The sequence below is a fragment of the Thunnus maccoyii genome, chromosome 24 (genome assembly GCF_910596095.1).
Source record: "Thunnus maccoyii chromosome 24, fThuMac1.1, whole genome shotgun sequence".
Classification (NCBI taxonomy): domain Eukaryota; kingdom Metazoa; phylum Chordata; class Actinopteri; order Scombriformes; family Scombridae; genus Thunnus; species Thunnus maccoyii.
In genome coordinates this window covers 10,127,075-10,140,814 of record NC_056556.1, presented here as the reverse complement: position 1 = coordinate 10,140,814, position 13,740 = coordinate 10,127,075, and the positions used below count along the sequence as shown (strand labels likewise).

The 13,740-nt window shown below is 36.4% G+C and overlaps 2 protein-coding genes, 1 long non-coding RNA gene and 1 other non-coding gene across 7 annotated transcripts in view; 2 read left to right on the top strand and 2 right to left on the bottom strand.

Moving 5' to 3' along the window:
• Positions 1-12,612, bottom strand: part of LOC121891921 — a 35,402-nt gene extending 22,790 nt beyond the window's left edge. Inside the window, exons 1-6 of one of the 4 annotated variants that reach the window (XM_042404591.1) lie at positions 11,644-12,612; positions 9,796-10,134; positions 8,998-9,306; positions 8,892-8,921; positions 7,960-8,298; positions 206-544 (exon numbers count right to left, since the gene is read on the bottom strand). In XM_042404591.1, coding sequence (XP_042260525.1) covers positions 206-544; positions 7,960-8,298; positions 8,892-8,921; positions 8,998-9,306; positions 9,796-10,134; positions 11,644-11,668 — 1,381 coding nt within the window. In that variant the 5' untranslated portion in view covers positions 11,669-12,612. Of the gene's footprint in view, positions 1-205; positions 545-7,959; positions 8,299-8,601; positions 8,858-8,891; positions 8,922-8,997; positions 9,307-9,795; positions 10,135-11,322; positions 11,603-11,643 lie in introns of those variants that run through there. The other 3 variants (XM_042404590.1, XM_042404592.1, XM_042404593.1) reach the window with 3 other exon arrangements.
• LOC121891932 (nectin-2-like) overlaps positions 1-13,740 on the top strand; it is a 933,424-nt gene that overhangs the window by 550,659 nt on the left and 369,025 nt on the right. The window lies entirely within an intron of this gene.
• Positions 2,188-2,935, bottom strand: LOC121891988. The gene is made up of 2 exons (XR_006094253.1): positions 2,785-2,935; positions 2,188-2,272 (listed from the first exon to the last, which is right to left on the bottom strand). It is a non-coding gene; the product is annotated as an uncharacterized LOC121891988 (long non-coding RNA).
• LOC121892618 lies at positions 2,945-3,063 on the top strand. Its single transcript, XR_006094592.1, has one exon. It is a non-coding gene; the product is annotated as a 5S ribosomal RNA (ribosomal RNA).

Here is a 13,740-nt window from a genome sequence, read left to right as displayed (position 1 = left end):
ACTTTTATGACAGTTGGATGCAAAATGTGTGAAATGCGGAGTATGTACAACATGCTTTTAGTGGTTTGAAGTATTTGCATTTCATGGCACAATGACGGCAAGCAGACAATTTAACAGCCATCATTTCTAACTGCCATCAATGTGAAACGAGTTAAAACTGTAATTCACCATGAATATGTCTTCAAAAGTGAAGAAAGGAGCTCACCATAGAGTTGGAGGCAGGTTCTGCCTGTCAGAGAACCTTCAGGAAACGTGTTAAACAAACAGAGATAGCAGCCTTCATCCTGCTCCATCACCTTCCTGATAACTATGGAGCAGTTCTGCAGTCCAGCAACTTTAAACTCCACTTTCCCAAGAAAATCTTCACTCACACCTTGCTCAAAGTTTCTGTAGCCAACAAAATTCTTCTCCTCCCCATCAGGTGAAAGTTTCTGCCATGTGACCTGAAGAACATCTCTAGACTGCATGAGCTGACAGCTGAGATGGACATCTTCTCCTACTGCTGCCATCACAGTCTGCTGTGTTTGTATCACAGCTGTTAGACCTGCATGGAGGAAAAGAAATATGGGGTTTAAGCTGTGTGTGAACTTTAGGTTGATGTGAACATTTAAACACAATTTCTGTTATAAATTGATACTTAACTGCTCAAAATGATTTATAATGTAACGGTGAAACTGCAACTCAGTGATAAAATATGATTTATTTCAGCAAATGTAGTTTTGCTTTTCAAAGTGGGACAGGCTGCAGGTAAAGTACTAAACTTTATTATAGAGACTGAACAGTGATGTTAAAAGTGAAACACGGATGTTGAAAAGAGGAAGAACAAGTAGCTGTTTTCCAGACAGACTAATATATCGTGATTAAATTTCTAATAAATTATACATGTTGCTTTTTTGTCTTATTTTGCTGTAAATAAAAATTATTACCAGCAAGAAACATTCACCTGTCGCACTTTAATTGTGGAAAACAAGAATAAATCAGCAGGATTCAATATTTCTTCTCAAAACATTCACTTTGAGTTAAAAATACACAGGAATCCTCCTTCAATGTCAGCAGAAAAATGACTTCTGTAAAAGTACAGACTACTGTAACATCTCTCTCTTACCTTTTGGAAAGACGCCCAAAACAAAAAAGATCGTCATGACTGCAGCTTGTGTCATCATTGCTGCAAGTTTCAACTCAACTATACTGATCTCTGATGGTATCAATGTTATAATATAAAGTTCTCACTAGAATAAATATGTCTACATATTAAACTGTAACGTACACTGAGATTTGTTTCTAAAATGTAATATAAAACAGCGTATTACGTCTCTGAATCCCACGATATAAGGAAACGATTCAGTCAGGCGGAAGAGCGGTGACATCTGTTTTTTTTCGTCTTTGTATTTGTGTAAGATGCTCGCACCGCCCCATTTTCCCCATAGACTACCATTGTAAAAAAGACGTCTGTAAAACTGTTGACAGGACACCTTGAACTGCAAAGTCAATTATGACTCTTTCTAATATGAACTTGTAAAGTGAGCTGACCACTGAGCAACTTTCATAGGAATGAATGTGCCATTTTTTAGTCCGGTATCCAGATCTTATGATACGTCCATGTTCAGTTCACTCGGGATCATTGATGTGTGTAAGAGGCAGAGAAAGTGAAGCAGCTGTCAGTTCAGTTTCAGTTACCAGGCAGTGAACCTTGTAAAGCTCACAGGAATTTTATGTTTTAACCACTTTTTTGTTGATGCGTTGAGCTATAAGTGAAATATATTGTTCGACATAAATAATCAACTTAGAAATGTTTAGCGTCATGCTTGTAAATTTTGATTTATAACTATAAAATTTGGTCAAAATAACAAAATAATCAATCTGGTTGCCCGGAGAGTGAGAATTCTTGTCAGGGTTCATATGTTTAGCAATAAATCGTGACAGTTTACTTCACACTTTCTGGGTGGAAACACACTACACGTGTAAAAAGTCTCTGTGTCCTTCATGTGCGCTGCTGAGGGTAAAGCTGTGGTTTAGGCAGCAGGGTGGTGCAAATAAAGAAGTTGAAGAGGGTCTGTGCAGCTGCTGGTCCTGTGGTACTCACACGCTGGTCTCTCAGGAAATGAAAGGAAACAACAGAAAAATATGCTTTTGTTTTGTTTTAAATGTATGAGAATGAAAGAATAAATCAAAGATACTACATTCACGTGACTTTGTTCTTTTATTTATTTAATATAACAGTGCAACATCATTAGGTGCTGTGTGGTTTAGGCACAAAGTCCAGGTAATTGCACTACAAGAAAAACAAAACAGACAAAAAGAGGCAAAATGAAAACTCAAACACTCACTGAAGACATTTACAGACACACAACAGACTTAATTTGTCTACAGAGACTCATTTATTGTTCTCAAACATAAAGTCCTCAATGATAAGACCTTAAAGATCCTGGATCTTTATGCATGTTCATTGTTAAAACAAGTGTGATTAAATACAACAAAACAGAAGTGTGAGCAAAAGTCATCCTGACATATTTAATGTAATATGTTTTCATCTGCTCGTTAAGTTTCATAAAACAATGAATCATTAAACACAAACTCAGGATCTGTTGTCAGCTTGCAGCCAAGAAGGCAGACATGACAAGAGCTGCTAACTTCTAATAGCAAAGTCTGAATCATATCATGGAAGATTTAAAATACATAGATGAAAACAAAAAGGAATAAAGTGAAGTACAATACACACTGGTATGTATATTTTCTTTTCATGTTTGCATTTATTGCGTTAAAATGAAATGAAAACATCAGTACCTGCTGTTTTGGACAGAGAGGATTGGTTTGAACAGACGGTCCTGAAGTTTTAATTAAACTACAGTTTTTCATGGGACTGTGTGAACTGTTTTCAGTGAGTCAGAATCCAACACAGCTGATGATCGACATCTATAAAATGCCAGTCTGTCGATTTTTCTTCGCTTACGGCCATACCACCCTGAACACGCCCGATCTCGTCTGATCTCGGAAGCTAAGCAGGGTCGGGCCTGGTTAGTACTTGGATGGGAGACCGCCTGGGAATACCAGGTGCTGTAAGCTTTTTCACTTCTCTTTACAAACTGCAGAGGGCGCTGCTGGGCTTTTATGAACACAGTTGCACTAATTAAAGACTGATCATGTTTGAAAGTGATTTTTCATACTCTTGCTGCTCCTATTTTCCTTCTATACACTTGTAGAGAATGCCCCCTAATTTGCCATTGAATAAACAGATGAAACTGGAAGTAAATATTTGTGTCCTGTCTTCATTTTTTTCTAATAATTTTACGACACTAGTTTAATCAGATATTCTGTCAAATGTTATATTTCCAGTTTCAGTGGCTACTACTGATCATACAAGATAATCCACTTCTTACTGTTTTAATCTGTAATTTGACCTTTTCTGACCTCACAACCATAAAAAAGGTGTCCAGTTCAAGTTGAAGAAGTTCAGATACCAGTAAAGTGATTTTAAATAAATTCTCTGGGATTGTAGTTGGCTGGTTTCCTGATCAGCCTCCTCTGCAAATGCATTTTAATTTAATTTTTTAAATTGATTTAGCATCACAGCGTCAAAACAGCTATGTGTCTGACTGGTCTAGTGGTTACAGAAACAGGTGACAGATCACAAGGTTGCTAGTTCAATCCCAGATTCTGTCAGATAAGCATCAACAAGACAGATGATGCATATTAACTCTCTCCCAACTTTGACTGTAACAACATTTTTTCCTGAAATGTGAAGTGAGCATAAAGTGTGCAGGAACAAGATGTGGCTGAGATAAACCTCCGACCAGCAATATATCTCAGTAAGATGAGTAACAGGTGATAAATACCTGAGCACAGGATTGTTGGTTCAATCCCTGCTGAGGGGTAAATATGTTCTTGGTTGTTCAGTCTTTAATGTTTGCTTACAGAGCATTGATATTGGCTTCAAACAAACACAGAGTACATATATGTAAGTAGAGGACTGCATAAAAAGTACTTTAGTAAAAGTAAGCTAACTTTAAAAAACAACTGACCAAGTCAGGATTGAACCCACAACTTTTAAACTTCAGTGTTGCAGTTAAACACAGTGAGCTAAAGTTTTATACAGCTGATTGGTTCAGAGTTGAACCCACAACTTGGTCAGACAGTCACCACAAGGGTGGGTAACACCCCACTCCACATAAAACTGCTTTAGTGCAGACACCTGTTTGAACCACCAGGACCAGTTTGTCCGTAACACCTGGCAGCCAGGCTGTGAGGTGGCTTGTTTCAGTGAGGCCACACCGCTGTCTCCTGCTTGTTTATGGACACTGCAGGTGGAACTGTTTGTGCTCTTTCACAAAACATTTGAATTGTTTTAGCATTACAGTGTCAAAATCACATCATTGTACAGTGAGCTTAAGTTTTACACCAGTTGAAAAAAATGTTCATTTGAGGTTTTTCTTCAGTCAGAAAGTGGGACACATTTGAGTTTGCTCCAGTTACTGACGGAGGAGAGGGAATCAAACCAACCACCTCACGTCCACAGATGTATCCGAGGTCTGCTGACTTGAAAAAGATCACTGACTGACTATGGATTAAACCCACAATTTCAAAACCTTCAAACTTTGAATTTTTACTCAAAAGTTTCTAATTGGCCATGATTAGAATCCACAACCTTAAAATGGGTCTGCAGTCATCTAACTTTAATCAAGGGTTTTCAGTTGTTAATTGGTACGCTAACTTATAAAAGTCATTTATCCAGTCAGGATTGAACCTACATGTTTAAAGCTTGAGTGTTGCTGTTAATCACAGTGAGCTACAGCTTAACACCAAACTAAGATGCTTCACTTTAGGTTTTAAATCTGATTTAGGATTGAAACCACAACTTAAAAGTTAGCTACAGCTGCTGGATCATCAATACGATCTGCCTCAACTGTATCTCTACAAAAACATAGTCAATGGCTATGCTGGCTATAGTCTATAGATAGATAGATAAACTAAAAACTGTAGTTATAAACAGAATTAAACTTTAAGCTTCTGAAATATCATTTTTTAGACAGTTCAGGATTTATCAGGAAGACGGCTGCTTCACTGTATATTTTGACAATATTTTACTATTACTTTGGCTCAATTTTCACAACAGTTTCAGTATGCAAAGAAACAAACCAATTTGCTAAATTATTACCTTTTAAAAATACAATGCTATCTCTGCATACAAACCGTGACACCTATGTGAGAATGCTGTTCATCGACTTCACTTTAGCATTCACCACCATTTCGCCCCTAAAACTGATCACCAAACTTGGTGACCTTGACATCAACACCTCCATCTGTAACTGGAGACTCGACTTCCCAAGCAAAAAAAGTTCTCTGAAGGGTTTGTCAAGAATAACCTTTAGAGAACCTTCAGGGAACATTCTCTAAAGGTTCTCTGAATGTTTCATAAAAATAATGTTAAATAAAATAAAGTTTTACAAAAATAACCATTACAGAACCTTTAGCAAACATTCTCTGAAGGTTACCTGAGGGTTTTTTAAAATAACCTTCAGCGAACCTTTAGGAAATGTTCTCTAGATTCAGATTAAAGCTTGAAATATAAATAAGTTATTTCAATTAAACACTCTCCGACCAAAATCGTCACAGAAAATAACATTTAATGTTGTTAAAGCACCAGTTTTGATTTGTAAATGAATGTGAGTGACTCTTCAGTATCTGCTGTCCACAGCTGCTTTATACTGTATGAAAAGCTTCTCCTTCAGTTCATTAAATCCCTGCAGCATCTGAAGGCAGCAGGACTGATATGTTGATAAATCTGCACCCAAAATCACAAAACCTTTCATGTAGATTAATGTCTGATTCTTGACAAAATGTCCTTAACATGTCACCTAATCTGGGGTTTTCTGAAATGTCAGTCCACAAATGATGGTATGTAAGATTTTTTCTTTTGAGTACCTGTAAATATCTGTACCTGTGCGCATTTTACACATGCCTGGCACAGCAGTGGAAACTTCATTTTTCTTTATCAAACTATGAAAAACACTGAGCCAGAGAGGTGTTGAATCAACTCAATGGTAATTTTGATGCTGGTGTTAGTGAAGCATCTTCGTGTAATGTGCTGAGAAACTGAGAAAGAGATCAGATTGTATTTTTCACATAACCCAGCAGATTGTGATTGGTGCCTTCAAGGTGTGAACAGGTGTCAACATGTCAGAGACATTAAAGTAGTTCCTCTCTGAGTCAAAGGTAAAATTCAGTGATTTATTTTATTATACATTTTTAATGTTTAAAATGTAAAAAAAATATGGTAAAAAATAGTACAAAAACATCAAAACCTCTGTGTACATTAATCTTTTCGATCTGGAGATATAAGATGAGAGATTCATCTTGTTCAGGACACTTTTTGATTCTTTTACAATGTCTGAACATTTTACAATCAACACATGATTTGATGCAGCTTTGCTCAAGTCTGACTGACTTCGTATTAAAACTACAGTCTTGTGGATTATTGTTTGTCATAAATAGACTTTTAACTGTGTTAATACGGTGGTACTTGTTTCTTCTCTTTTGGATTTTTCTCATGAGATGCCCGTCGTCGGATCTGAGCATTCTCCGGATTCATTAAAAGTGTTTTACACCTTCAGATAAAAACAAGAAATGAGTCAATTTCCACTCACATTATCACAATACATCATACATATTTCTATCACTGAATTACTCTGACAGTTAACAGTTATGTGGATAAACAGGCTGACTATGAGTACACAATGGACCATGAAGAGTAAAGTGCATCAGAATCAGATTCATGTATAAATAACACATTAGTTAGAGAGATATAGAGACAGAAAGGAACTTAAATACTAACCCTAACCCTAACCACAACAGACAAAGAGAAGACAGATTAAATAATTTACTGAAGAAGAAATTAATAATAAATATGAACAAGTGAATAATTATGAAATCGTCTTACTCATCAGTGTCTTTGATTGGTTCTTGTGTCATCTCCATCTCCTCATCGTCCCTGTGTGACAGAATGAAGGATTTAAGAACATTTATATATTATTTATTTATAGGTGTTGTCTGTATAGATTCTTTAAGCTCTGTGTTTCCTCTTAATGTCAATAAATTATTACTATATTAACCGTGAGACACTGGTATCACAACAAGACAGATATTGAGTTGAAAGTTGAAATGACCTGTTCTTATGTTTATGTCTGAGCAGGACAGTGACGACTACAGCAACACAAACAACGACCACTGCTGTGATCAATGTAACAATCAAAGTGAAATCTATGAGAAAAAGAGGAAAAAATGTGATATGAAACACTAAACATTCATAAAGCAACTACAGTTTAAATGTGAGTTTTGACTTGAGACAACTTTAATGTTAACTTACTCTTATCAGATCCAGATTCATCATTAAAATCTGAAGAAAGAAAAACAAAAATCAGAATCACAAAGTGATAATCAGTTTATAAATCTGTGGTTTTGGAAGTGTCTCTCACCATCAGCAGACGATTGTTTCACCGCAGGAATTGTCTTAAACACCTGAATTCCAGCGACTGAGAGCAGTTGTGCTGCACATCCAACCTGTGTACCGTTTCCATGGAAACCAGACAGCACAGCTGTAGTGGTGACGGTGACTGTACCGTTGGTGTTGGTGACACTGACTGTGCTGTTGTGAGAGAAGTAGAGGTCTTGTTGTGGGACATTCAGAGTTACTGTGGGAGCAGGACGACCTGTGGCCGAGCAGGACACAACTGTCTCTTCAGTAGACTTTGATTCTCTGATTTGTAGAATGGGTTCATGCAGCTCTGCAAAGACAAAACATGAAAAAAAATACTGTTTCACATGAATTAATTTCTTACAAAGATAAACGCTTTTACATGATTAATTCAGAAAGGTCTTTACAGCTGCACAAATTAGTTGATTAATCGATCGATTTCGGCAGAAATGCCATCAACAATGAAAATAAGTTTCAGGACTAGTCCTCACCATAGAGTTGGAGGCAGGTTCTGCCTGTCAGAGAACCTTCAGGAAACGTGTTAAACAAACAGAGATAGCAGCCTTCATCCTGCTCCATCACCTCCCTGATAACTATGGAGCCGTCCTGCAGTCCAGCAGCTTTAAACTCCACTTTCCCAAGAAAATCTTCACTCACTCCTTGCTCAAGGTTTCTGTAGCCAACAAAATTCTTCTCCTTCCCCTCAGGTGAAAGTTTCTGCCATGTGACCTGAAGAACATCTCTAGACTCCATGAGCTGACAGCCGAGATGGACATCTTCTCCTACTGCTGCCATCACAGTCTGCTGTGTTTGTATCACAGCTGTTAGACCTGCATGGAGGAAAAGAAATATGGGGTTTAAGCTGTGTGTGAACTTTAGGTTGATGTGAACATTTCAACAATACGCATGTTGCTTTTTTGTCTTAGTTTGCTGTAAATAAAAATTGTGATCAGCAAGAAACATTCACCTGTCAAACTTTAATTGTGGAAAACAAGAATAAATCAGCAGGATTCAATATTTCTTCTCAAAACATTCACTTTGGGTTAGAGTTAAAAATACACAGGAATCCTCCTTCAATGTCAGCAGAAAAATGACTTCTGTAAATGTACAGACTACTGTAACATCTCTCTTACCTTTTGGAAAGACTCCCAAAACTAAAAAGATTGTCATGACTGCATAGATTCTTTAAGCTCTGTGTTTCCTCTTAATGTCAATAAATTATTACCATATTAACTGTGAGACACTGGTATCACATTCTTATGTTTATGTCTGAGCAGGACAGTGACGACTACAGCAACACAAACAACAACCACTGCTGTGATCAATGCAACAATTAAAATGAAATCTATGACACTAAACATTCATAAAGCAACTACAGTTTAAATGTGAATTTTGACTTGAGACAATTTTAAGATTAACTTACTCTGATCGGATCCAGATTCATCATTAAAACCTGAAAAATTAAACTCAGTCAGAATCGTTAAATGATAATCAATTTATAAATCTATGGTTTTGGAAGTGTTTCTCACCATCAGCAGACGATTGTTTCACTGCAGGAATCGTCTTAAACACTTGAATTTCAGGGACTGAGAGCAGTTGTGCTGCACATCCAACCTGTGTGTTGTTTCCATGGAAACCAGACAGCACAGCTGTAGTGGTGACGGTGACTGTACCGTTGGTGTTGGTGACACTGACTGTGCTGTTGTGAGAGAAGTAGAGGTCTTGTTGTGGGACATTCAGAGTTACTGTGGGAGCAGGACGACCTGTGGCCGAGCAGGACACAACTGTCTCTTCAGTAGAGTTTGATTCTCTGATTTGTAGAATGGGTTCATGCAGCTCTGCAAAGACAACACATTGAAAAAATATCACATGAAGCAAGTTGTTACAAAAAATCAACTAGTTTGCTGATTTCCTCTGTTTTATAACATTATAAATCAAATATATTTGAGCTTTAGACTGAATAAAACAAGTGTTTTAAGAAATCTTTGGGTTCTTGGACATTTTGATGAGCAGTTGTCTCTGTTTCCTACATTACATTTCACAAATTGAGGAATTTTATATAATGATAATATAATTTAAATATCATGACCATCATATCTTCTTACATTCGGGAATAAAATGCACTTTTATGACAGTTGGATGCAAAATGTGTGAAATGCGGAGTATGTACAACATGCTTTTAGTGGTTTGAAGTATTTGCATTTCATGGCACAATGACGGCAAGCAGACAATTTAACAGCCATCATTTCTAACTGCCATCAATGTGAAACGAGTTAAAACTGTAATTCACCATGAATATGTCTTCAAAAGTGAAGAAAGGAGCTCACCATAGAGTTGGAGGCAGGTTCTGCCTGTCAGAGAACCATCAGGAAACGTGTTAAACAAACAGAGATAGCAGCCTTCATCCTGCTCCATCACCTTCCTGATAACTATGGAGCAGTTCTGCAGTCCAGCAACTTTAAACTCCACTTTCCCAAGAAAATCTTCACTCACACCTTGCTCAAAGTTTCTGTAGCCAACAAAATTCTTCTCCTCCCCATCAGGTGAAAGTTTCTGCCATGTGACCTGAAGAACATCTCTAGACTGCATGAGCTGACAGCTGAGATGGACATCTTCTCCTACTGCTGCCATCACAGTCTGCTGTGTTTGTATCACAGCTGTTTGACCTGCATGGAGGAAAAGAAATATGGGGTTTAAACTGTGTGTGAACTTTAGGTTGATGTGAACATTTTAACATGAATTCTGTTATAAATTGCTAATTAACTGCTCAAAATGATTTATAATGGTGAAACTGCAACTCAGTGATAAAATATGATTTATTTTGACAAATATAGTTTTGCTTTTCAAAGGTGTTTTCCTTCCAGCTATCACTTTGTACAAATTAAGTCTACAGCGTAGACTGTGTTAATACAATTAAGTGTTAATTAATTGTATGAATAAATTCTAAGTTTAAATTTTAGATTTTAAACTGTTACTTAATAATAACCACATATCGATAACTTCTATATTTGACAGTTGAGATGATGTGCGTCATGAGTAGTGACATCTGATGAATTAAACTCCTCTGTTCTCGCTGTGAGGAGCTGAGACGCGAATGAGGGACGCGAGGACACACGTTAACATAATGAAAAGCTCCTTGTATCCAGCTGTAACTGCAGCACGAACATGAAGGAAGTTGAACTTTCAGAGATGATTTCTGGGCTAATAATGCAGCAATACATTTAAAAGAGGGCATAACATTGATATATATTTTCATGAATATTGGACATTGCATGTAGAATATCACTTCCTGTTTGCACTAAAGTGATTGGTTGATCAAACTTCTGTCGGAAGACAGAAAAACTCAAAATGGAGAAAAGAAAAAAGAAAAAAAAAACAACCACATGACTACATTTAGGAGGACTCCTGATTAAATCACTTAACATATGTGTATTATACAGAATGTGCAAACTGGGAACTGATGACATGACCAGTATAATAATATGCTTGGATGACAAGGATTGAATTCAAAGGGAGTTTTTTCTTGCCATTGTTGCCAAGTGCTTGATCGGGGGGGAATGTTTGGTCTCTGTAGATAATATTGTAAAGATTATGGTCTAGACCTGCTCAATATAAAAAGTGCCCTGAGATAACTTCTGTTATGATTTGGCACTAAATAAAATTGACTCGACATGACATAAGAACTCTAATTGGCCTTAAATCAGCTGTAAAAGGAAATGCAAATATATTTTGTATTTAAACTTAAACATTAGAATGTTTAAGACATTTTACATCAACATGAAAATTGTAGTGGACACGAAAAATATTCAATAAAGATTTGATTTAGCAAATGTGTTTATGAGTATGAATCTTACCATCAGTAGAACATAAGCAGATGGGTAGAGCACAGATAATCAGGAAATGTGAAGAAAACGCCATGATCAGATTACATCCCAGGCAGCGGTGGATGTCAGTGATAAATGACACCAAATACTGAAATCCAAATGTTGAAAATGCAAAATGCTGTGTCTATCAAGGTGCACCATGTACACACTGTAAAGTGTTTGACTTCAGTGGACTTGCTCTTTCCAAATATCACCCAGTGTCTAGGTGTAGAGAGACGTCACAGATGGCAGAGATAAGAGGCGTGGTATAAAACGTAGTGAACATTTCCTACGTTCGTTGCGCATACACACCTGTCGTCATGTGTCTCCTCTGCATTGTTTACAATCCATTTGCACTGCCAGAAATGAGTCACTGAGTGAAAAGTATCCAAGTCATCACTCAGTGATACCTAAAGCAAGGGCAACAACTTTGTGTCAGTTCTTTATCACAACTTCTTCCTTGAGAATCTTAATTAATATGTTATAAGCACTGAAGAAATGGTCAATCATCTAAGTGCTGTAACAAGTGTGAATTTTAGTTCATTTGTACAGTCCTGCAGTCTTCTGCTAACAGAAGAAATTCACAATATTTTTAACAACAGTCCTGAGAAAAACAGTCCAATGCTTTGGTCGTTTTTACTAATCAACAACACTTTTATGCTTAATCTATTATAAACAAAAGTGAAAGTATTTTCAGACTGTGTTTTTGTGCAGGAGTGTGCAGGCATGTGGTTCACATCCTGCTGTTGGTTTCATGTTATTCCACTAATTGACAGTGGGTGATGGTAACACGGCACCACAGGTAACAATACTCTAAAAAAGGCAGCAGAGAAGACTGTCAGCATGCAAATATGGATGTAAACATTGTACGATTTGAAATAGTTTTAAAACACAGCTTGCAAATGTTTTATGAGGAAGGAACAGGTATTTAAAGTATAGCAAAATGCTAGAAAAATGACACAAATATAGCAAGTTTAGCTAACTAATATCAAAAACATTGTTTACTGGCCCAGAACTAATACTCAAACATTGAAGCTTCCTCAGTAGTTTATGTTTTGATAGTATGTGAAGAGCATTTACAGGTGGTCATTAAGAAACAGATAAGTTTAACCAAAAAGGTGCCTGTTCTGTGGTGGGTGGTGGGTTTTTATCTGGTTTTTACAATGGGATAGGACAGTTGCTTATTTCCTTTGACCTGCACAGTAATACAGCTTTAAACGGACTACCTTGATAAAAACACTATGAGAAGGTTAACAAAATTTGTTCATGCACACAATATAATAATTAAAAAGTCACAAACATTGGAGTTTGATCCGAGATTCTTACAATATCAATAAAAGATATAATATATACAAACAGTAATTTACAGTTTATCAATAATTAAAACTGTCATTTATAATTATTTATTGTTATGAAATTCTCAGAGTTTCAGTTTTCACATCCAGATGAAAAAGTTAAATGTGATTATAATCTGTGTTGTAGTTACTGGTTACTTTCAGGGCCACCAGGATTTTACAATGATTGAGGTAATACAACAGAGGTAATGTTCAAATTCCCCCAACATAACACAACCCACCTACACATTTATTGATTAGCCATGAAAATATTGTATTATTATGATATCTTAAGTAATTATGACCTTAATGTTGTTTCTCTATGCTGCAAGTTATGTCATTCAGTGAAAAATACTAAATTCATTCTGTTATTTCTTTGGTTTTATTTGCACTCAAATTTTCGGATTGACAAAACAATTTTGCCACAAGGTCCATTTAGTAGATGTTGTGGAGCTTTCAACCCTATCACATGGTCTTCATTTCAGATAGAACTTGCACAGTCAGCATTTAAGTGAAGATATTCAAATGTCCATTGTTTTCTGAGCACCTTAAGGACTTCTCATCCACATTGGCTTAACATTTCAGATTGAAAGCTCATTCTTGACCTTTGAAATATCACTTGACAAAACAACTGCTGTTAAGTCCAGCATGTGTAATATGTGTTATGAGTTTGTGTCTTACTCCAAAACATTTTTCAGATTGTTTAATGGGTCATTCCAACTAACTAAGACTTATATATCATTATAGTTATACTCACAAATATTTACATCTTCAGTACTCAGGATTATTTTGTTAGAAAACAGTGTTACAGTCATTATCTTGAAGGAACAGATGACACAACTATACAAGATTAACCATGTAAGGTGCTCAGCAGTGAAACAGCTTTAGAGCTTATTGAGAAAGAGTTTGATACATGGAGGATGAAACAGTACGCTGATTTGAATAAAGCAGACTGACAGGAATCATATATGAACCAATATGGGTCACAGCCAGCTCCAGACTGTCCTTATGTTCAAATTTTGATATATCTCTCTTTGTAACACACACACACTTAACTTGTGTTCATGAGTTTAGA